The following is a 25,485-nucleotide window of genomic DNA, read 5'->3' as shown; positions in this document are numbered from 1 at the left end:
TGCCAGGTGATTGTGCTTCTGACTTAACTACTTTTGTGTTTTTTGATGCAAGTATGATTTATACCCAAAAAATGGACAGATTTTAAGTGTACAGAAAGTTACCAATTTTTAAAGATGGTTGTAAAGATCCATAAAATTGAGGTTTTTAAAATCTGGAATGACTTTGGTCGTCCAAGAGTCACAGTTAATCCAGATTTAATCAAAATAATGTGAAATGGCTCTTTAGTCAGATTCTGTCTTTAAAATGACACCAGTATTTAGGAAGACCCACTATTGTATAGAATTAAAAAAAAATTTTTTTTGGATGTTTATTTTTGAGAGAGAGCATGAGTGGGGGAGGGGCGCGTACACACACACACACACACACACACACACACACAGAATCTGAAGCAGGCTTCAGGCTCTGAGCCATCAGCACAGAGCCTGACATGGGGCTTGAACTCACGAACCATGAGATCATGACCTGAGCCTAAGTCAGTTAACTGAACCATCCAGGCACCCCTAGAATTTCTCTTTAAAACAAAATTAGGGGATCCTGGCTGGCTCACTTGGTAGAGTATGCAACTTTGGATCTCAGGGTTCTGAGGTCAGGCCCTATGTTGGGTGTTGAGATTACTCAAAAATAAAATCTTAAAACAAAATTAGAACAAAGTTTATATAACATCAGTTTGCCACTCACCAAACCATCTCTAATAATCTAATTAAGCCAGTAGATAATTTGATAGTAGTTCTTAGCCTCTTTAAAAACATTGCTACCTTTGGAGAAACTAGTAAAAACTAGAATAGATCTCTTTAGAAAAATGTACTCTAATCACTTTTGAAGTTATACTGATGTTACAGAAGAATAATAAGGTATTCAGTAAAATTTTATGTATAGTCAAGCAGTTCAGGATCTCCCTAAATTTTCCAATTCCAGTTTAAAGATTGTATTTATTTAAGATTTTATTTATTTATTTTAATTTGAAAAAATTTTTTTAATGTTTATTTTTGAGAGACATCATGAGCACGGAAGGGGCAGAAAGAGTGGGCGACACAGAATCCAAAACAAGCTCCAGCTTCTGAGCTGTCAGCACAGACTCCAACTTGGGGCTCGGACTCGCAAACTGTGAGATCATGACCTGTGCCAAAATCGAATCCCTAACTGAGCCACCCAGGTGCCCCTGTTTATTTTAATTTTAAGTAGGCTTCACGCCCATCATGGGGCTTGACCTCATGACCCTGAGATCAAGAGTCACATGTTTCACCTACTGAACCAGGCACCCCACCCACTCCAGTTTTAAAACGCACTAAATCTGGGGACTAAATGTGTCCTGTATATGAACTTTTTAAATCAACTAATCTGCCTCCCTTAATATTGCCACTTCTGTCCTCTGTATCCACCCTTCTCCTGCCCAAGATCCCTTATATTGACATTGTTACTCCTTATCTGAAGCCTATATATCCAAATCAGTGTTCTTGTTAACTTCAGAATGGGTGGGAGGCTTTCCTACTATATAGTAGATATTGTGAACTTTAATAGATTTTATAAATATATATTTTGTAATGTTTGTTTATCTTTGAGAGACTGAAAGCATGAGCAGTAGAAGGGCAGAGAGAGCGGGAGACAGAGGATCTGAAGCAGGCCCTGTGCTGATAGCAGAGAGCTTGATGCTGGGCTTGAACTCATGAACCTTGAGATTATAACCTGAGCCAAAGTCAGATGCTTAAACCGACTAAGCCACCCAGGTGCCCCATATTTAATAAATATTTAATAAAATATTTTAGCCCCATTCTTTTTTAGATAAGGGTTGAGTATGTATTTGATATGCATAAAGCAGTCTATACAAAGTTTTCTGAAAGTGTCACAGTGACTCCTGTTAATAATTCCTCAGCCCAAATCCTCACCCTGTATTTTATGCCTGCTTTATTGTTAGATTGGATATTTGAAAGATAAATTTTGATCTGCAAAGGATCTGTTTTCTTCTCTAAAATGTGCTGGGAAATTGTTATTTAAATGTATGGGAAAATTGTGATGACTACATGAACTTTATTTCTAAACTATAGATGTGATAGGTTGTAGTTACCCGCAATTTCTTTTTGGAAGTGATGAGAGTATCATCATGAGTATGATACTTCCTAGCTGGTCACAGTAGACATTTCTATCACGTGACATTTTACAAGATGAGTCATTTTGTAAAATCTTAGTTTGTGGAGGGTGTCGTATAGTAGACATTTTCTTTGTCTATTTCAGGTACCTATGGAGTTGTGTATAAGGGTAGACACAAAACTACAGGTCAAGTGGTAGCCATGAAGAAAATCAGACTAGAAAGTGAAGAGGAAGGGGTTCCTAGTACTGCGATTCGGGAAATTTCTCTATTAAAAGAACTTCGTCATCCAAATATAGTCAGGTATGGTATATTTGAATTTAAACCATTTTCCGCATACTATTTCAAGTGTGAATTTCAACGTAGAAATTTTTACATTTGCTTAATATCTGGTCTAATTGCTGAGCAGAAGAGAACCCTACTATTTTTGTTAATTGGGGGTGCCAGGCATAGGAAAAATGGGCTGTTAAAACAGGAGCAGGGTGATAAGAGATTAGTATTGGGAGCTGAAAACTCAAGGTAAACCAGCCAAGGGAGAAAAAAATCCTTTTTCACAGACCATTATCACCTATACCAGTCTGAACTTTGGTCCTTGAAGACCTCTTAATCAGAGTCCTAAGACGGGTAGTTCTGTCAGATGAAAAAGAAAAGTGTTTTTCTTTCTTTTAACTATTTGGATTGGTATTGGCGGGGAGGGAGGGTGTTTCCTAACAGGCCAAGTTACGGTTAAATTGCATTTTTCTGGGGTTGGAGATAATGAGCAACTGTTAAGTGTTCCTAATAAATTTTAAAATTTATTTCTGTAATTCACTTCAATGAAAAAACAAACTCTGAGCAACAAGTAGTCAACCTAGAAATGTTCTTTTGTAATAGAAGTGGTTTGACAGTTAGTACCTTCTGTATAATATTACGTAATTTTCAGTTGCTGCCCTGAGAGTCCTTTCTCAAATTCTAGTTTAGAACTAAGGTTTTCATTACTAGGGAAGCTACCATCTCTTCTTTCTGAAAACAGTATGTACTTTTTGTTGTTACAGAACATTTCTTAAAGCTTCACTTTCTGTGATAGCCACCGTTAAGTTTTTGGAAGTTTTATTTTGTGAGAGGTCAAAAATGTTTTGTAGATATTTTTTTCCATATAATTGTTTTGTTTTTCAGTCTTCAAGATGTGCTTATGCAAGATTCCAGGTTATATCTCATCTTTGAATTCCTTTCCATGGATCTCAAGAAATACTTAGATTCCATCCCTCCTGGTCAGTTCATGGAATCTTCACTTGTTAAGGTAAAAAGCTTACTTAACGTTTATTAGTATTTATCCATCGTGAGTGTAAAGGGTCTATTCTGTAGAAGTTCTGTGTTTTGGGGGAATATCCTTGGAAAGAGTGTTAGGAAGTAGAACTAGGAAGATTTTTTTTCCACAGTCTATAGGTTAGATTGTTACCCCTTTTATTACTAGATACTGCTTCTAGTTGTAGAGTGAAAAGTTGTGCCTGAGACAACAAAACCAGTAGGTATGTATTCCATTGTTGGAAGCTAGGATGTTTTGGTCTTTATTTGAGGGCCACATATGTGTGAAACAATGTAACAAAAGCTTGGGGTAAGGTAATGATGGCAAGTGGTTTTATTTTATTCTGGTTTTGAATGTTTTGGTTAATTTACAATAGACATTTCTATATTATAAATGTATAATTTCTAAATTATAAATGTATAATTTTTTTAAAAGCACTGAAGTGTATATGTGGATATGTCTTATCTTTACACTAACTCTACCAAACCACTTCTCAGAGGTAGGTACCCATTGTTAGTTTTTTAATAGTCTTACAGACACTTGCATGTCAACTTTGTGTACATACATACGCTGTTTTACAAAACTGTAAAACCCTTTTACTGTGAAACATTCAACATATAGCCTTACCTGTTTGATCTGATTATTTAAACCAGTTCCATACTAATAAACATTGAAATTGTTTTCCAGCTTGGTGATTCATGCTCTTAGGAACAATGCTGCAGTGAATCCTTATGTATATTGATCTTCATTTGCAATTTTATAGGATAAGTTCTTATAACTTAAATCAATGAGTTGAAGATGTTTATTTACATTTAAAATCATGATAGTGCCAGTTGCCCTCCAAAGACTTGTAGCAGTTTACTCATTGTGGTGGGTAACAGTTACTGTTTTAGTACCTAGCTTTATCAATCTTTTAAATATTTTATCAGTCCATCATGTGAAAAAGGCAAATATTTTGTATCTCATTTTTTAGCCATTTATAAACATCTTCATTGATGTTTCTGTTAGGATATTTTTTCACTGGTCTCTAAGGTCCTTTTTGCTAACATGTTGATAATACTCCCTTTATTCCTTTTTTCTTTTGTTGTTTTGACTTGTTAATGGCATATACTGTTAATAATTTTTATCATATATTTAACAGTCTTATACATAACTTTTGGACTTTAGCTTATATGTCTTTCAAACATCGTGTATGCTAGAACAATACTTGACAATATTTTTTAGTAGGTTGCCACACCTCCCTTTTGTTTGTTTTAAATTGTGTGGATGGATCAAAGTTTTATTTTGGTATAAAGAACTAGGGATCTTAATGGTTAGCCGTTTGTTCCAACAGTTGATTTTATGTATTATTTTATAATTTTGAACTTTATAAGTCAATATTGTTACTATGTATACTTCAGATTTCTGTAATATTCATGTTGCTTCAAATGACAATTATGTTGTCTTGGCAACACCTGTCTTGTATAATACTTTTCTCTGAACTAATAAATAGCATGTTACAATAATTGTCTCTATTTAAATATATAATCATAATATCCTGTTTGTTATTTCTTTTGGAATCTGTGACCAAGGTTTCTAAAGAGGAAATGAATATGTAATAAGAAATAGAGATGGACAAATCTTAATAAAATTAGAGTTGCTATAAGTATATAGATAAAAGTTTAAAAAACTTTCTATACAGAAAACTAATTAGGACTTAAGAATAAGAGATGAAAAAAGACTGAGAGATGAAAAATAGTAGAAGACTAAATGAGTTCATATGGATGTGTCCATAAGGTGAATATCTTAGCATATCAGTGGGCTTCTCACCCCAAATGCTGCTTGCTAGTCTCAAATGGCCTGAAAGCTTTTGTGGCAGTTAAATTGTTTACCTGCATTATAATTTCTTATATCTTTGAAACAAACCCACGAAGATTATTTAGAAAATTATTGTGTGGTACAGTTAAGTTTCTAACTTATGTTTCCTTCTTCCAGAGTTACTTGTACCAAATTCTACAAGGGATTGTGTTTTGCCACTCCAGAAGAGTTTTGCACAGAGACTTAAAACCTCAAAATCTATTGATTGATGACAAAGGAACAATTAAATTGGCTGATTTTGGCCTCGCCAGAGCTTTTGGAATACCTATTAGAGTATATACACATGAGGTATGTAGAATAGTGGTTTTTGTGTTTTAGAGTATGTGTGATTGCTGGATTGTTTTCTGTATTTGTTTTTTAAGTCAAGAAAGAAATAATAAAGGTTTCCATTGTGCAGGATTAATTTATTGCCTCTCAGCTCCAAACTCACCCTTCACTGCATGTTATGTGAAAATCTAACTCAGACCTTTAAATATTATTTCTTTGCCAGCAGGTGTGATGTCAGTGGATGGTGTTGGAGAGGCACTGCAGGAGGAAGGGGTTATCCTTGCTACAGTTCTAGAAATTATTATTTCTTATTAGTCAGTCTCTTTATTCTAACCCTCTCTTAGTTAAGAATCTTTCTTAGTAAACTTTACCCATGCAAATCTCCTGTGTGTTTTTTTGTCTCCTGCTTGGATCATCTGGTACACAAATTGGTTAAAAGACAGGTTTTTTTACCTAAGGGTTACTGTTTCAGGTACATTTAGAAGCTACTATAATGTTTTTCAGTGTTAATACAGATGACATGGCATTTCATTTGTTATTTCTGGAGAGAAAGGGAATATTGAATTGTATAGTAGAGAGCTTCTGGAAAACTGTCTTCTGTGGGGTTGTCTATCCCTGATCCCAAAGACTATCTTCAAATCAAAACTTAGAACAGTGTTCATTTGGTTAGATGTCTTGGCTTCTTTTTATCATCCCTTTTTATTATTTTTCCCATAGCTGTATAAATAAAGATTATTTGGTTCCCATTGGCTTAAACAGATGCTTAAGTTAGAGATGATATTTTTGCCGTGACAAATTATAGATAGTAAAATAATAGATTAGCCCTAGACCACTGTTATTTGACTTATGTTTTTATTTTTTTAAGTTTATTTTGAGAGAAAGCACAAGCAAGTGCTAGTGGAGTAGGGGCAGAGAGAGGGAGAGAATTCCAAGCAGGCTCCGTACCGGGCTTGAGCTCATGCATAAACTGAGATCATGACCTGAGCAGAAATCAAGAGTTAGACGTTTAGCTGACTGAGCCACCCAGGAGTCCCTGACTTAACATTGTTAGCATGTAAGCAGTATTCATTCATTTGTACGGTGCCACACTGAATTTATTATCAATTGCCTTTTTGTTTTTTTTGAAAAGTGAATGCTATCTTGACTATTTTTTTTTTATCCTTTTCCTCTAATGATTTGAAAAGCAAGAAAAGCGTTGGTATGTTTGTATAGTGTTTTTTAACCTAATGAATAGAACTTAGGAATGAAATATTTATCTTCCATTTACTATATTGTGTATAGTTAAATGACTTTCAAACAATATTATCAGAGGAATTAATGGAACTTTCTAAAGGATAGTCCTACTGAAATATAAATGTTTATATTTAGGTATTTAATGTATTTTTTAAATTTAATATTTAATTTAATTTTTAAGTAAAAAAAATTTTTAATGTATTTATTTAAAGGTGTTTTTATTCAGTGTAAAAATTTGCTTTGTAATAGGTAGTGACACTCTGGTATAGATCTCCAGAAGTACTGCTGGGGTCAGCTCGCTACTCAACTCCAGTTGACATTTGGAGTATAGGCACTATATTTGCAGAATTAGCAACTAAGAAACCACTTTTCCATGGGGATTCAGAAATTGATCAACTCTTCAGAATTTTCAGGTATTTTTGCCTTATATTTAAGCTTTTAAGAAGTTTTCAGATGAAATAATAATAAGGCAACATGTTTAACAATAAGATTATATGTATGCTTTAATAATTTTTTTTTTGTTTTTCTCTGGCTTTTTAGAGCTTTGGGCACCCCCAATAATGAAGTGTGGCCAGAAGTGGAATCTTTACAGGACTATAAGAATACATTTCCCAAGTGGAAACCAGGAAGTCTGGCATCGCATGTCAAAAACTTGGATGAAAATGGCTTGGATCTGCTCTCGGTAAGAAGACCCTTTATACTGATTTCAACATTATTGATTCTGAATGTACTCAATTCCTGTCTTTTACCTGGGAAATAGAAAGCCAATATATATTGTGCTAGGCACATAGCTATTATGACTGTTAATGTTTATTTTGTTACTAGCTTCATTTTAGATACCAAGAAACATTATAGTTTTGAGAGGAGGATTCAGAATTAGATGTTATTTGTTTGGTTTTTTAATCTTACATAGCGAAGATGCTCTGTGAAGGCAAGGCCAGGGTTAGTACACCTTTATTTAAGTTGCTGGTGTGTAATGGCCTTCCCTTCTAACTTTTTGTCCCAGTGTGTACTACTTTTTAGTTTATCCGAGACATAGGTTTTTCCTTATTGCTTGATATTTTTAGTTATTAAAACCATTTACTGCATGAACTCTCATTTCTTACTTTGTGCCTTGTTTCTACATCAGAAAGGTTAGGAGGAATAATGTAATTCTTATAAATCCATGGGGAATGTCTGACTTTTCATTTCACCTCAGGTCATGACCCCAGGATCCTTGGGATCAAGTCCCTCATAGGGCTCTGCACTGAGCATGGAGCCTGCTTGAGATTATCTCTTTCCCTCTGCTCCTTTTCCCTGCTCTCTCTCTCTCTCTCAAAAAAAAAAAAAAAAAAAGCAGTAACTATAAAAAAAAAAAATTGCATTTACTACTACATTGCCACTCTCAACTAATAGTTGTTTTCTTTAAAAATAGGGCCAAAAAAATCTATTAGGATAAAAAAGAAATTGTCCTAGGCCTGCTTTAGGAAAATTGTTTTTAGAACAGTATTTAAATATTGAGCTTTTCTCTCAACAATAGCCAAATTATGGAAAGAGCCTAAATGTCCATCAACTGATGAATGGATAAAGAAATTGTGGTTTATATACACAATGGAGTACTACGTGGCAATGAGAAAGAATGAAATATGGCCCTTTGTAGCAACGTGGATGGAGCTGGAGAGTGTTATACTAAGTGAAATAAGCCATACAGAGAAAGACAGATACCACATGTTTTCACTCTTATGTGGATCCTGAGAAACTTAACAGGAACCCATGGGGGAGGGGAAGGAAAAAAAAAAAGTTAGAGTGGGAGAGAGCCAAAGCATGAGACTCTTAAAAACAGAACAAACTGAGGGTTGATGGGGGGGTGGGAGGGAGGGGAGGGTGGGTGATGGGTATTGAAGAGGGCATCTTTTGGGATGAGCACTGGGTGTTGTATGGAAACCAATTTGACAATAAATTTCATATATTTAAAAAAAATAAAAATAAAAATAAAAAAAAATATTGAGCTTTTGTTTTTTTTTTTTTTTTTAATTTTTTTTTTTTTTAACGTTTATTTATTTTTGGGACAGAGAGACAGAGCATGAACGAGGGAGGGGCAGAGAGAGAGGGAGACACAGAATCGGAAACAGGCTCCAGGCTCTGAGCCATCAGCCCAGAGCCTGACGCGGGGCTCGAACTCACGGACCGCGAGATCGTGACCTGGCTGAAGTCGGACGCTTAACTGACTGCGCCACCCAGGCGCCCCTTATTTGTTTATTTTTTTAAAAGTTTATTTATTTTGAGAGAGAGTGCACGTGGGGGGGGCGGGGAGGCAGAGAGAGAATCCCAAGCAGGCTCTGCACTGTCAGTGCAGAGCCCTACCCAGGGCTTGATCTTGTAAACCTTGAGATCATGACCTGAGCTGAAATCAAGAGTCAGGCTCTTAGCTGACTGAGCCACTCAAGCGCCTCTAAATATCGAACTTCTGTTTATTTTTTTTTTTAAGTACATTTAGTTTGAGAGAGAAAGCACAGTGAGGGAGGGTCAGAGAGAAGGGAGGGAGCAAGAATCCCAAGCAGGCTCTGCACCAGTGGTGCAGAACTCCACAGAGCCCGACACAGAGCTTGAACCCACAAACTGTAGTACAGACCCCCTACACGGAGCTCATACCCATGAACTGTGAGATCATGACCTGAGCTGAAGTCAGACACTTAACTGAGCCACCCAGATGCCCCCTAAATCTTAAGCTTTTAGATGGAACTAATTTTTATGAATCTTGGCTAATGTAATATTGTGATATTATCCTATAAATCTTCTAATTGGTCTTTGGTCTCCTTTCAGAATGTATAAATCATTATGCCTCTAAATTCAGCTCAGATTTCCAAATTGCTTACAGTGAAATCCCAAGTCCTTTACCTGTCATTCAGATATTTTATGTATCAATATTGTTGATTTGACTTAGAAGGCCTTTTGTATCTGTCTTTTTAGCTTCTGTAATTCTTGAACACAAAGAATTTCACTTCAGTCAATGAAACTCAAATACTGTAAATCATGATTCCTTAGTCTAGCTAGTATTGACATCTTGGACTGGATCATTTTTTGTTAATGGGATCGGTCCTGTACACTGTAAGATATTTGACAACATTCCAGTCCTTTGCCCTATACCTGCCTGTAGCATGTTCCTCTCAGTTGTGACAATTGCCAAATGCCAGACATTGCCAAATGTTCACTGAGGGGCAGAATCTCAGCCAGATGAGAACCACTACTGTAAAACATCAGACTTGGTTTCACATTTAAGCTTTACCACTCCTTAGCTTTATGAATTGCTGGGGCAAGCCGCTTAACCTCTGAGCCTCAGTGTCCTCATTGTAAAATGGGACCAATACTTTGTTGTGTGGATTGTGTAACACGGTATGTGTCAAGTACTTAATATAGTGCTAAATATGTAATAGCAGCTCAAAGGGTAACTAGATAGTAAAAGTATGTCTGGTTTGCTTATTGATTTGATTTTCTTTAAGATTAATGTTTCTTAAAGATAAAATTTAAGATCAGCATTAAACTTTATGCAGTCTTTTCTGGTTATGTGTAAATTAAGTTTAATACTAGATTGACCATCATTCATTTAGTCTCTCATTTTAACTATGTTTATAACACATTGTGCTCTGGTTTTGTTTTTATTTGGAACTTGATGGAAGCTACATTAGAAACCACTATAGCTAATTGCCACCATTTCAAGAATGTTGTAAATAACTCAGATGGCCATTTAATTCTCAAAGTAAATATAGTTAACTAGATATCTTTCTTAAATTTATGTCCTGGTTTTAAAACTATCTCTATCTCACTAAGAATGCTTGTGTCTTAAAGCATAATTTATAGCAGAAAGAGGTTATTGAGGTATCTACGATTTAAGGAATAAGAGCTAGAGGGTGAAGTATGGAGGATTGAGACATTTATGTGGTATGGTACTGAACTAATGGAAATGTTCATTTGGTAGTAATTTTTATTAAAATTATTAGCTTATGGCTTATTGGTAGAAAAATTAAAGCTTTATTTTTTTATGGTTCATTTCTTAAGTCAAAACCTTTTTTCTTTTTTATCTCCCCGCCCCCCCCCCTCCAGAAAATGTTGGTCTATGATCCTGCCAAACGAATTTCTGGCAAAATGGCACTGAATCATCCATATTTTAATGATTTGGACAATCAGATTAAGAAGATGTAGCTTTCTGAGCATTTCCACGTATCAAAAACAGATAGTTATATTTTTACTGTTAGCTTTGTCTATCTTTTGTTTTGTGTTTTTCTTTGTCGTAAACTTAAGCTGTACTTCATCTTCTGATTTCAAAACTGTAACTTAAAAATGTAAATATTCTATATGAATTTAAATATAATAATTCTGTATATGTTTATAGATCTCACTGTAACAACTATATGTTACCATAATAAAAGTATAAATCTAGTACTGATGTCAGGAATTGGAAAAATTTTGAGTTAGCTTAAATCATCTCAAATCTTTAGAGTCTGGTTTTCCTGTAGTTGGAACCACCAAAATTTAGGAAAGTGTGCTAAGTTCAAAGTTCATAAAGCTTTGAAGTGTTTTTATGCTCTGTTTAAATTTTTGTCTGTTTCTTGCCAAGTGGTAACCGTACAACCTGCCTAAAGATGAGTATTTTTCTGCTGTTATTTCAATTTGTGACCTAAATGTTCAAGCATTCAGAATGAGAAAACTATTGAGATTTGAGAAATGATGCTAAATTTATAGAGGTTTACAGTAACCTATAAAACTAACATTAGAGCATGCCAAAGTTTGCTAGGTTTTACAGTCAAAGATCAAGGGCTGCTCACAGCAGGGAAGAACAGTTTAGAAAATTTATGAACTAGCCTATTTTTAGGTAGGTTACGAAAGCTGTTTGTCTAAGTGAATTCTTATGCCTTGGTCAGAGGTAATAACTAGACAAAGGAGCTGCTCATCTTGGCTTTCAAGTCTGACTTACAGTCAGTCTGCAGTAAGAGAGTGCAGAACCTAGGGATGGAAGTCATTTGGGGTCACATTGTTAAGAGTTAAGATTTCATGGTGGGGATTTGGTAAATGAAAGGTCACACAAAAGATTTGATTAAGATGGTGAAATGACATCCCCCTAGGCTTGAGTTTTCTTACTTATAAAGTGAAGTGTTGAACTGCATCAGTTTTTCAAATTGTGGATTGCAACTCTATAGTAGTTCACAACTTCCCCTCCTCACCATGTAGAATAGAAACTCAGCGCATCTTATGAGTAAATATTTCTTGGTACTTCTGTCTCAGTAATGTCTAGATACATGAGGGTTACAAATGGTTGAGGCTTTGTGGATTTCGTAGAAGCAGAAGGCAACCTCACTGATGCATGGAGTCTAATTGTTTGAAAAGTCAATAAGTCATCAATTTAGAACCTACATTGTGAATCAGGGAAACGAGATGGTAGAACAGTGTGTGTGATCGATTGCTATAATGAGTGTCCTACTTTTTTGTGTAGTGCTGTGTAAAGTGTTTATGTCAGCTTCAGTAGCTGGGTGAAAGCTACTGAATTGGGTCCTCCCTCATCTCATACATATTTTAAATTGGCTTGTGCTCTCTTGCTTCTGATTAATTTTAAAATGGAACATGTCTCTAGGTCAGTAGTTCTTAAGTCTGTTGTACACTAGAAACACCTGAAACTAATTCTAGCCCTACTCTTGAGCAGTTCTGAAGTTGAAAACTGGGAAATGTATCCCGGGAAACTTTGTTCAGAAGTTCCCCAGGCTGATTCTGATGCAGCCCGTTACCATCAGTTAGTGGTGAGTTTAATGACATCTAGTTTTCATTGTCTTAAAACTTCATGGCATTATGCAGTATCTTTAACTTGTTCTATTTCTGTTTCAGTCTATACTTTTTCATGACAGACAGGAGATAGCTATATATTTTGTCACCAATGTAAGACTTCCATATACTTGAGCATAGCACTGTGACAATTGCCCTATGTTAGCATTGTCCCTAGTCTTTGCCATAGGGTTTTTTTTTTAAGTTTAAATATACAAGCAATAATGATGCAGAGATTAATACATAATGTACAATAAAATCTTGGTAATTTACACGGGGACATGGCATATATATAAATTGTTTTTTTAAAAAATGGAATTTGACCCTAAACCTTCCATTGTCTTTGTGGAGAAAAGTGAATGGTATAAAGATTCCAGGCTTTAGAGCCAGAGAGATTAGGGCTTGGTTCCCAGTTCTGCCATTTCTGTGTCCTTGAACAAGTCACCCAGTGTCTCTGAGTCTGTTAACTCGTACAGTGGAGATCATAGGATTTATTATTTATGTAAATATATGTAATATATTTATATAACTATATAAATAGGATTGTAGGATGGTTGTCAGGATAGAGATAGGGTTGCCAAGCATCCTGCATATATAGGACATGTCCATTTTTGCCTGTATTTTGCCGTGTCCATTTAGGATGCCCTAAATGTCCTCTTTTCAATCTATTACAAAAAACTGGGCAGTTCTGTTTTTCTGCCACAGTAACTGGTGCTTAAATCCATTAAAAAGCAACCCTAGATGGGAGAGTGTATAGGTGAAGTTCTAGTACATGGTAATTTCTTTGCACGCTTAGCAGTTTTTTTCATGTTCCCTCTATTGTTTTCTCCTTTACTAAAATGCAAGTCCAGTGAGGGCAGCGGCCATGTCTTACCCTTTCGTTGTCCAGCTCTCGGCCTAGTACTTGAAGCATTAGACACGATTCTTTAAGTTTGCCTAAAGGTGGTGGTACCTCACCTTCGGTAATTGAACATGTGAGCAGCCACTGTGCCTTACATACGTTCCTCTTCATGGCAACCTTGGAACGGGCATTGATGTTACAGATGATAAAACTAAGATCTGAGGGGCGCCTGGGTGGCGCAGTCGGTTAAGCGTCCGACTTCAGCCAGGTCACGATCTCGCGGTCCGTGAGTTCGAGCCCCGCGTCAGGCTCTGGGCTGATGGCTCAGAGCCTGGAGCCTGTTTCCGATTCTGTGTCTCCCTCTCTCTCTGCCCCTCCCCCGTTCATGCTCTGTCTCTCTCTGTCCCAAAAATAAATAAACGTTGAAAAAAAAAAATTAAAAAAAAAACTAAGATCTGAGAACCTGCCGAAGTAACCTTCCAGGGGTCAGAAGCCTAGTAAATGCCAGAGCAAGGAAGGATCTGGGGCTTTTGACTTCCCCTGTTCTCTTTGCATGGCATCATGTTGGTTCCCAAGATCAATCCATAACGAATGTATTTATTTAGTTTCAAAAGCTTAAGAGGAAAGAATTTCAGAAGGTAGGCAAATAACTAAAGCCAAGGCAGCCCAGATGCCAAGGAGCACCAAGCTCACGGTTGTCAAAAACAATACCGCAGGCTTGCAGATCACTCATTAACAGATTATCAGAAACCTCCATCTCAAGATTGAAAGGACCAAGGTCACCAAAGTAAGGTTCAGTTTTAAGTCCAGTCCATTCTCCTATCCTATTTTTGGTAGCAATACCCTCTTTTATTAGGGGAGCCCCACTACTGCCTGTGGTCCTACTGGGGTTCTTAATTCTGGCTCTCCATTCTGTTCTTAAGGATGACCTGGATGCAATCAGTTACAGTATACAATACCACAGCAGTAATTGGTTCAAGGATTGGGCAAATGAACTAAGACACATCAGGATCCTTTTTTGCTATAGGAACCTTGAGAGAATGAAGCCCTCTTTCTGCTGATATTGTCAACCTGGGAGAACATGACTGGGAGCCTGAGCCATCTCCCCCTCACCCCTCTGCCCCACCCCCAACTCTGGAGCTCCCTGAGTGGAGAAAGTGGTAGATTCCTGGGACCAGGATGTCCCTGGTTCTGGTCTTGGCCCTGGTTCCTGCAGTGCTGCTTTAAAATTGTCTGAGCTACCCAGTGTTCCTTGTAGGTGTAGGGATTGTGGGTTTTGTTTTGATTTTGCTTGATCTGGTTTGAGTTGAGGTTCTGTTTAAACCTCAGAGTCCTGACTAATGCAGCTATCGATACCAACACAAAACTGGATGAATAATTTTAAAGGAGCCCTCGATATAAGCACCCTTGTAGTTAGAAATGTTTATGTAATTAAATATCTTCTTGAAAAGCTTTTTATTGCTCATAATCAGTTTTCACTGCAGCTTCTAGTACTGGTTGGGTGGAATGGTACTGATATTCAATGTATGCCTTTTGGCCTTTCAAAGAACCTATAAACTTTGGGGAAATGTTTATATTATGGGTACCTACCAGTCAGGAGTAGAAATCTGTAAGATCTACTTTTCTACAAGGAATCATTCTTTTCCTTGAGATAGGATGTCAAAACCATTCTGTACTTCTCTGTTACGGAAATCATACAATAACAAAAGCAGAATGTATTTAGAAAATTTATTTGCTAATGGGTATTAGTAGTTCTTTATATTTGCAAAGAGCTTTATAGTAATTAAGTAGCATATGTTATTTCAGTAGACAGAAGCTTCCTATACTATAAAAGTGCCCTGAACTATAAAACCACAAGAATAATTGTACCATAACACATTCTTTATAATACAGAGAGAAAAGATACATTCCCAGCTGAACATGGCAATTTGTCTCAATGGTTCTGGTATTATGACAAACATATTTATGTGCAAGAAAATATAAATGTGTTTGTCATGAAGTGTGTTCACTGCTTCACGAATCCAAATGGGAAGCAGAGCATTTGCTCCATCTTAAATCTTGCTAGAATTTGAACATAGTTTTAGAAGTGCATTTTGGCTTCTTGTTTGAAATACTTCTCATGCACAAGCACTAATGGAAAAATGGCTCAGAACATGAAAAGATTGCAAGTTCCCAGGTAAGCACAGAACATTTTTTGGCCTGTCAGCATCCATCTAAAACCGCAAGAAGTAGATGACAAATGCAATGTGAATTGTATGTTGGGAGCTCTTAATTAGCTATGCGTCTAGAAGGTCACAGCAGCTTGGATAAGCCTAAAGAACAAACATCTTCCCTTCCATGCCCCAAATTTTGGCATTCACTGTGTGACCCCACCCACTTTCAGCAATAAATCATATTAACTAGTGAGTGAAATAAAAAAATTTCAGAATTGAATAGGATCTCTTGGACATCAATTTCATCCTTATTTTCCCCAAGGAGAAACCATGGATTTCAGCAATGGAGTAAGAATTAGAGCCTAGATTTTCTGATTTCCAGTTTAAAGAGATTCCTACTCTCTTTTACATTGGCTCTGACAGTGAATTTGGGTCAATAATGGAGTCAAGAAAGAAATGTATTTTAAGGATGAAATATTTAGGCAGGAGAAAACCCAAGTGGTCAGAAGAAAATAGCAGTCAGATCAGAGAAAGTTACATACATTCTCAGTTCCTAGAAACTGAAGTAGCCAACAATGTAAGTAGCACATGCAAGCCAAACACATTGTAAATGATAGGGACTGAGTGTGTTCTTTGCAAAAGCAATAGCAATTTTCATTCTTTCCTCTTCACAGGATAATTTGGGACTTAGATGCTACAGGTATTTTTAAATAGATGGCTTTCTTAAAAAATATAAAACTTTATCCAACTGCAATTTAGGTATGAGGTAAGGTCTCTGGCACTGGAATAGCTAACATACATTAGCTGACGTGTACAATAAGGGGAAAAGGCAAAGGGTCCAACTTCCATCTCTTATTTTTCAAGAGAAATATCTCATGTGTGGTCATGTTTGGAATATTTCCTAACATGACCCAAAATCAGGGAATAATTCAGTGTGCCTTAGTGGCAAAAAATAAAAGAATTATTCACAAACAGAAAACTGGACTTTTGAGGATATGTTTATTTAAATCCACACAGCAACTCCTACTTTTCCTGTTATCTCCAATTATGTGATGCAACATATTTACCAGAAGAAGCACTTTTTAAAAACAGCCTTCCGGGGAGTGAATAAACAATACTATATTTGGCTAACAGCTGCTTTTGGAAAGTGAGATGTCAGCAAAGCTGAATGTTGTTTAAAGAAAACTAATTATCCAACTACCTTTGACTTGGATCAGAGTAAATAAAGCACTTCCCTATTTATACCGAAATGTTTTGTCTAGGATTTAAATATTAGGTATTAGATATTTTACTTCTTCCTTCTCTTGCCATGTAGAGCAAATGAATTCAAAGAGATATTCCTGTTTGATTTTGCTGCCAAAACCACTTTAGGTCATCTGGTGCTAGACAAAGTCATTGCTTCTTTGCTTATTCCCCATCCACCCTTTATTGTGTTCAGTTTAAAGCAGTGTTTATATTTACAGACACATTAAAACTCAGATAACCTAGTGACATATACTGTGGTTCCATTTGTGTGAATTTGATTATGCAAATGTCAAATAATATAAAGTTACGTTTAAATCCGTATAGAAAGTGAAATAACGCAAATACCCCCAATTTTTGAAAGTTTAAAGTTGGCAAGCTGGTTGAACTGCTTTATGCTATTGCAGCACTGTACTTTGGCTGGTAATATGTGCAGCCCTTTGTTGCGTGAGCCAGGCTGTGGTCTCCCTGACTTAGAACTCCTGTAGGCTGTGGTGGTTACAATGCTGTACTTATTTTAACGTTTACTGTTTGTCATTTGAAATATTTTTACTTTCTGGAGCAATCTTATATGAGCACTCATTAAATGGGGGGTCCATTGCTGGTGCTGAAAAGTAGGTATTTTGGAATGAGCTTGAGATGGGCTTTAATGTCACAAAGAAGGCCAAACAACTCCCATGGTACATTTTAGAGCAAGTATTTTATAAATGGTTAGTGGCTATCTTGAAAAATTACAGCATTACAGCAAAACTATGTATTAGTTGCAGATTTCGAGAAAGCATCTCCCTACTTTACACATATTTCTGTGGAAAAATCAGTATTATGCTGATTCTTTGAGAATATTTCCTCTGTATAAAGTCTGGCATATGATTTTCATATAAAGTTATTAGGTGTAATATTTTATAAATGTTCATCCAACAAGTATTTACTGAACATATGAGCCAGATACTGAGCTAGGACGTGAGGACACAGTATTCAACTAAATAGGTCTTGTCTTGGTGGACTTTACATATCCTTAGAGGGAAGACCCATTATAAGCAAGTAAATAAGTGAAGTGGCCATAGGAATGGGATTCTTGCTGCCTGCTGTGACTTAGACCAGTAAGATAGTTATCAGCTATCTGAGTTGTCAGAACTACCATATCTGGTATGCAGGTTTACAAGGAAATGGCTGTAGGAACCTGTCCCACAGCTCTTAGGCCCAGGATAAGCTACACAATTTCCAGGGCCCAGTGCAAAATGAACATGTGGGCCTCTTGCTCAAAAATCGTTAAAAAATTCCACAGGGCAACAGCAGAGCATTAAACCAAGCACAGGGCCCTTTAAAGTGCGGGGTTCTGTGTGACTGCACAGGTCACACACCCGTGAAGCTGGCCCTGCTTAGATCTAGTCAAAGAGAACTAAAAAGGTTTAGAGTGGGGAAGAGAGATCTGGGGATGGTGACTCTGGAGAGCTGTGCCGTGCTTTGGGAATGCTACCATCTAACCCAGGCCTAATGAAGGAGGGGTGCAGAGTGACCCCTTGAAGAGCTCTGGAACATGTTGCTTGCCCTCCTGCCACAGAACAAGTGCCTGGCTGAGGCCTGAGAAAACAAGCAGACAGGGGGGCGTGACTTCTACCCGGAGTACTACCGACCAGTCAGGAGAGTACCACTGACGGTGCCCCTGCACGTCTGGAGCTTGCAGGGGCAAGGACTGACTGTTTACCTAACTGGATGGGGTCCAGCGGGTAGAGACAGCTGGCAGGGGCTTTCTCGGGCGGGTCTTGCCAAATGGCACCCAGCCCTGCCTCCAAAACCAAGATAATGGAGTCTCCTGCCGCTTAGAATAGTCAGGTCCACATCGCTCATATTCTTTCAAGCTCTTCTGTAACACTTAAATGTAATTATTATGAAATACTTTTATATAAACTATAAACAGCAATATACATTGCCCCATGTATCCATCACCCAGTGTCGTCATTATTACATATGAAACCTTCAGATCTCTTCCTGTTCACATCTCCCTTTCTTTCCCCAGAAGATGTGTTTATACTTTTTCAACTTTTCTTTATCCCTATATAACATGTCTGTCTATAATCATCATTGCCATATTGCATGCGTTTATGCTTTATATAAATATTAAAGAATGAGATTTATTTTGCTTGGCTTTGTGAGATTCATCCATGTTGATGAATGTAACTATAGTTCATTTGCTCTCACTTTTGTGGAATATTCCATTGTGTGACTCTACGACAATTTATCCTCTCCTCTTAATAGACTTGTTTCTCATGTTTTGCTTTTATGAACAGTGTCACTGTAAGTTTTACTGTATATGTCTCCATCTGCTTGTGTGTAAGGGTTTGGGGTTTGGGTGTTTTTGCTTTTTGTCTTGTTTTTGGCAGACTTGTTCCTTATCCTTCCCTCCTCTGCTCTGTGTCTCCAGGCCCTGATCCACGTGGGTGCCATGGCCCCGCCTCCCATCCCGTGTCACCTGCCTGTTTCCCGGTTTAGGCAGTGGGAGGCGCTGGTGAGAGAGTGGGGAAGGTGGGGAGAGAGGAATGAGAATGTCCATCTCCCTCTTGCTAGGACTGGGTCCCTTCCATTCTGCCAGCCGTCAGCACGCACGCAGCTCCTGCCCCCTGGTCTTCGGTAGCTCCTCTCCTTCACCTCCGTAGCCCCAGGGTCTGTAGTGGGCTCCTGTTGGGTTCCTGTGGTGGTGCCTCACTGCTGTTTTTTGTTTTAAACGTTTATTCATTCTTGAGAGGCAGAAGATAGAACATGAGGGGCAGAGAGAGAGAGGGAGACACAGAATCTGAAGCAGGCTCCAGGCTCCGAGCTGTTAGCACAGAGCCCGACGCGGGGCTCGAACCATGAACTGTGAACATGATCTGAGCCAAAGTCTGGCACTTAACCGACTGAGCCACCCAGGTGCCCCCTCACTGCTCTTTGACATAATGCTTTCAGGCCCCAGGGAACCAATTCCTTACATTAAATTCCTTCTGTTTCAGTACTTGGGACAGTTTTTGTTTTTCTGTTACATCCTAATACGTAGGTCATGTATATCTTATGTTCAAATTGCTCTCCAAATTGGGTGCACCAATTTGTATTTATTTTTTTTTTTCAAGTTTATTTATTTATTTTGAGAGAGAGAGGGCAAGCATGAGCAGGGAAGGGGCAGAGAGAGAGGGAGAGAGAGAATCCCAAGCAGGCTGCACGGTCAACACAGAGCCAGAATTGGGGCTCGATCTCATGAACTGTGAGATCATGACCTGAGCAGAAATCAAGAATAGAAGGCTTAACTGACTGAGCCACCCAGATGCCCCTCACCAATTTATATTTCTTTTTTTTTCTTTGCTTAAGTTTTTAAATTTATTTTTTACTGAGATAAAATTCACAAGAACATAATATTCACATTTAAACACTTTATAATCTATGGAGTTTTTAGTATGTACACTGTGATATACAGCCATCATTAATGTGCATTTTTATATTTTTGTCACCCTCCAGAGAAACTCTGCATCTATTAAGCTGCCATCCCCATTTCATCCTTACCCTAGCCTATGACAACTGCTAGTCTACTTTCTGTCTCAATGGATTTTCCTATTCGGGATGTTTCATATAAATGGAATCATATATTGTGGATTTTTGTGTCTGGATTCTTTCACAGAGCATAATGTTTTCAAGATTCATCCATGTTGTAGCATACATTAGTACTTCTCTCCTTTTTATGGACAAGTAATATTCCATTTTATAAAAAAAGTATTTGTTTTTCCACTAATCAGCTGATAGATACTTGGGTGGTTCTACTGTTTTGGCTATGCTGAATAATATTGCTGTGAACATTCATGTACAAGTTTTTGTGTGAATATATGTTTTCAATTATCTTTGGCATATACAAAGTTCCATGTGTACTTCAGAAGAATTCCTGAATGTCTGTTAGATCTAGTAGGTTTATAGTGTAGTTCATTTACCTTTCAATTTCCTTGCTGACTTTCTGTCAAGTTGTTCTATCCATTATTTTTTTTAATTTTTTAATTTTTTAATTTTTTAAAGTTTACATCCAAATTAGTTAGCATATAGTGCAACAGTGATTTTAGGAGTAGATTCCTTAGTGCCCCTTACCCATTTAGCCCACCCCCCCTCCCACAACCCCTCCCGTAACCCTCAGTTTGTTCTCCATATTATGAGTCTCTTCTGTTTTGCCCCCCTCCCTGTTTTTGTATTATTTTTGTCTCCCTTCCCCTATGTTCATCTGTTTTTTCTCTTAAAGTCCTCATATGAGTGAAGTCATATGATTTTTGTCTTTATCTGACTAATTTCACTTAGCATAATATCCTCCAGTTCCATCCACGTAGTTGCAAATGGCAAGATTTCATTCTTTTTGATTGCCGAGTAATACTCCATTGTATACACCACATCTTCTTTATCCATTCATCCATTGATGGACATTTGGGCTCTTTCCATACTTTGGCTATTGTTGATAGTGCTGCTATAAGCATGGGGGTGCATGTGTCCCTTCGAAATAGCACATCTATATCCCTTGGATAAATGCCTAGTAGTGCAATTGCTGGGTCATAGGGTAGTTCTAGTTTTAGTTTTTTCAGGAACCTCCATACTGTTTTCCAGAGTGGCTGCACAAGCTTGCATTCCCATGTATTTCTTTTTTTTTTTTAATGTTTATTTATTTTCAAGAGAGAGAAAGTGCAGGGGAGGGGCAGAGAGAGAGAGAGAGAGAGAGAGACAGAGCCTCTGAAAGTGGGCTCTGTGCGCTGACAGCAGAGAGCCACCCAGGTAGGTGCCCTATCAATTTATATTTCTAACAACAGTGTATGTGTTCCCATTGTTATAATAGTAACCAATATTAAGTATTGTTGGACTTTTAAAATTTTGCTAATCTAATTGGTTTGAAATAATAGTCCACGAAATTTTAGTTTTGTTTTCTTGAAACTGAGGTTCTTTCAGTATGTTATAGACCATCCAGATTTTCCTTTTGGTGAATTGCTTGTTTACCTATTTTTAGATTGTTTGGTTCTTATTGATTTATAGGACTTGCTCATGCTGGCATACTAATTCTTTGTTGGTTACGTGTGTGCCAAATATTTTTTCCCATTCTTTGTCTTATCTTAACATTTTTCAGTGGATGGTTTTCTTCATTAACACAATTTCTAATTTTAATGTAGTTCTCACAAATATTTCTCTGAGCGGCATAGAACATCACTGATAAGACAAGATCCACCAGTCATGAGCTAAGTTGGACTACCAGACTGCTTGTGTTGGCAAACTTCTACAACCCAAATCCCCCAGACAGGGCATGTGCAGAGAAGTGGCTTGCAGCCAGCTAGTCAAGAAACCATAGTTCAGTGTTCCCCTTTAGACTTCATGGATGGACTCGAAAGAGGAGGTATGAGGCTGTGTTTGCTGCAGACCCTAGCTGGAGCATGGAGAATGCATGGCTTCACTGGGGGGCACCTGCCAGGCTTTTCTACCTCAAATGTACTTCAGACTCAGTTGAACACAAGCCTAGTTTCTTTCAGTTTATACTGAATAAACTGAAGCCTGAATAAACTGAGCCTGTCTTGGAAAGTTTATTGGACAGGGCAAGTTTCTGAAATGTAACCAACTATGTTCAATGTAGCCAACTGGCAAGCAAGAGCCATGCTGGGTTGGAACAGAGAACACACAGGCAGTGTGGAGCCGGAGCCTCGGAGCCTCGTGCTGCCACAGGAAGCTGATAATTCCAAGCGCGACCCCTCAGCAGGCTGAAGAAACTGAGCTCAGGATCAGTCTGGTGCTTCCCTGGCCACACAGGCCGGCACATTTATCTCTCTGCTGGCAATGGCAGCAAACCCACTGTGAGGACTGGCTCCCCAGAACAAAGGTTAGGAGCTCTTATAAAACCTGTATTTTAGAATGGTTATTACTTGCATGTGGTATTTAAAAAAGTCAAACAATATAACAAAAAGTACACAGTTTTGCTTCTTTATTTTTTATTAAAAAAATTTTTTTTAATGTTGGTTCATTTCTTTAGAAAGAGAGAGAGAGAGAGAGAGAGAGACAGAATGTGAGTGGGGAGGGGCAGAGAGAGAGGGAAACAGAATCTGAAGCCGAATCCAGGCTCTGAGCTCTCAGCCCAGAGCCCGACGCAGGGCTTGAACCCACAAACCGTGAGATCACGACCTGAGTGGAAGTCAGATGTTTAACCTACATCTCACACTCCTTGCCATCCTCCCCGCTATCATTTCAAGCAAAGATGAATGTATCTTGTTACACTTCCCTGTTTTACACCAAAGTGGAATATTATACAGTTTTTTGTTTTTTTGTTTTTTGTTTTTAACAACAGCTCTACGGGGCCTCTGGGTGGCTTGGTCGGTTAAGTGTCTGACTTGGGTTCAGGTCATGATCTCACAGTTTGTGAATTCGAGCCCCGTGTCGGGCTCTGTGCTGACAGCTCAGAGCTCTGGGCCTGCTTTGGATTCTATGTCTCCCTCTCTCTTTGCCTCTCCCCTGCTCGCACTCTGTGTGTGTCTCTCTCTCTCAAAAATAAACATTAAAAAAACAACAACAAAAAAACAGATCTAAGAAGTGTTTGATAAAGAATTTTTATATCACGTTTTAATTTAATTAGATTGTTCCTACAAATTGACTGTCATTTTGATAATTTTTCTTTATCATATCTCCTACCACAGTTTTAAAAGTCTGTGGTCAGGGATGCCTGGGTGGCTCAGTTGGTTAAGCCTCTGACTTGATTTCAGCCCAGGTCATGATCTCATGGTTTGTAAGATTGAGCCCCTCATAGGGCTCTGTGCTGACAGTGCAGAGCCTGCTTGGGATTTTCTTTCCCCTTCTCTGTTCTTTCTTTCTGCCTCCCCAACCCTGTCCTCTCTCTCAAAATAAATAAATAAACTTAAAAAAAAAAAAAAAAAGGTCTCTGGTCAGCCACCAGTCCGTGGGTGGTATTTTTTTCTTTTTAAAATATTTAAGAATCAGAAAAAAAAAAAAAAGGTTGTATGTTGTGTTTATTGAAGAAAATTTGGAGAATAGAGAAAAGCACAAAGATGAAAATAAATTTAAGAGTAATTCTACTACCCAGAAATATTTCAGTGACAACTATTAGAGTGTTTAGGACCCAATATTTTATAATAGATGTATTACATGTCCCAATAAAACACAAATACAATAAACATACACTTTAAGCTGTTAAGTGGAAAAACATTCATCAATGCTTGCTTATTTACCTTAAAATCATAAATGTTCAAAATTTTCAAGCTCCTTGGTGATAACAATGTAATGTGTTGATGTGTGTGTTAACTTGCTCTATTTTTAAAATTTTTTTTCTACATGTTATTTTTATTTTAGATTAGTTTTTAATTTTTTTTAAGTTCATTTATTTATTTTGAGAGAGCAAGAGCACAAACAGGGAAGGGGCAGAGAGAGGGAGAGAGAGAATCCTAAGCAGACCCCTCACCGTCAGCACAGAGCCTGATGCAGGGCTCAAACTCATGAATCATGAGATCATGGCCTGAGCTGAAATCAAGAGTAAGACGCTTAACTGACTCAGCCACCCAAATGCCCATCTGTGTATGTTATTTTTAAAAGGAGTCTTAAATAGAGACACATCGATTCTGTGCCTAGAGTATAGAATTACATCATCTATTTGATGCATTTCAACAGGTATTTTATTCACTACTTTAATTTTACCTGTAAGTCCTTACATTTATACACATTATCACAGTTTGCAAAAGTCTTGTTTGTTCTTCCGAACATCCCTTTGAGGCAAGTAGTGCTATTCTCATTGGCTACCTGAAGAAACTGAAGATCACAGAGGCTATGCCTTGTCAAAGGCCATCTAGCTAATTGCATTGGAGAGTTTGGGCCTAAGGTTTGGACCCTAAGTCTAGTTTTTATTCCGTCAGACCACTGTGGGGACAGAGGAAGAAACACCCTACATTCCCAGATCTCTTTAGGTTAATAATGTAGTTGGGACACGTGACAAAACCCCTGGACACCCAGAGAGGAAAACACTTAGCCTAACAGAGGTAAAAATGGTCACCCTCAGCAGACATTATGCATGCTCCATTTTGCCAGTTTCCAGTTAACCACTTGTCCCTGTTGTTTTACTTGGTCTTCAGGCATCGGTGGTACGTGCCTAGACCCTGAAGGCCTTTGAAGAAGAGCTATTGATGAGAAGTTAAAACTTCAACTGAGTTGAAGGCAAGGCAGAAGATGTGCATTCTCCCAGTAATGGAGATATTTCACTGACAAGTGAGAATTATACCTTACTTGTGTTTTTCCTGTGGCTTAAAAATGTTTTTCGCATATTCGCTCAACTGTTCAGTCATTTACTCATTCATGTTTGAATTCAACAGGCGTCACTGAGTACCCAGCCTATCCTCAGTGTAAGACACCCTGCTAGCCCTTAGAGGAGGACAGATAAATAAAACATGAGTTATTCCCTTAAGGAGCTCTGTTTCCACATGATTCTTCTGGTTACTCAGGCAACAGACTTCAATAGATAACATGCAATCCACACTTTCCACTTAGGCACAACTGGGGACAGCTCTGTAAAGGTGTCTCTTAGCTAAAGCACCAGCCAAGAGTTTTTCATCTCTTTTTGACACCAAATCACTCTTGTGAAGATAAGGTCTCTTTTCTAGGACCAGGATTGAAGGTAATGGCGTCCAACATGGTGTACCCATTTAGGGTACAGGAAGATACTATTTTCATGTAGCCTTATAACATTTCTTTTACCAGGAA

The 25,485-nt window shown here is 37.8% G+C and overlaps 1 protein-coding gene across 3 annotated transcripts in view; it reads left to right on the top strand.

Annotated features, from left to right (window-relative positions):
- CDK1 (cyclin dependent kinase 1) overlaps positions 1 to 24,978 on the top strand; it is a 32,015-nt gene extending 7,037 nt beyond the window's left edge. For 2 of the 3 annotated variants that reach the window (XM_030335162.1, XM_030335164.1), the window contains exons 3-8: positions 2,231 to 2,387; positions 3,240 to 3,363; positions 5,344 to 5,514; positions 6,976 to 7,139; positions 7,267 to 7,408; positions 10,807 to 11,149. In XM_030335162.1, coding sequence (XP_030191022.1) covers positions 2,231 to 2,387; positions 3,240 to 3,363; positions 5,344 to 5,514; positions 6,976 to 7,139; positions 7,267 to 7,408; positions 10,807 to 10,905 — 857 coding nt within the window. In that variant the 3' untranslated portion in view covers positions 10,906 to 11,149. Of the gene's footprint in view, positions 1 to 2,230; positions 2,388 to 3,239; positions 3,364 to 5,343; positions 5,515 to 6,975; positions 7,140 to 7,266; positions 7,409 to 10,806; positions 11,150 to 24,860 lie in introns of those variants that run through there. The other variant, XM_030335165.1, reaches the window with a different exon arrangement.
- The last annotated feature ends 507 nt before the right edge of the window (positions 24,979 to 25,485 follow it).

The sequence above is a fragment of the Lynx canadensis genome, chromosome D2 (assembly GCF_007474595.2).
Source record: "Lynx canadensis isolate LIC74 chromosome D2, mLynCan4.pri.v2, whole genome shotgun sequence".
NCBI lineage: Eukaryota > Metazoa > Chordata > Mammalia > Carnivora > Felidae > Lynx > Lynx canadensis.
Note: the sequence above shows the minus strand (reverse complement) of the source record. Positions and strands in the feature narration are given on the sequence as shown.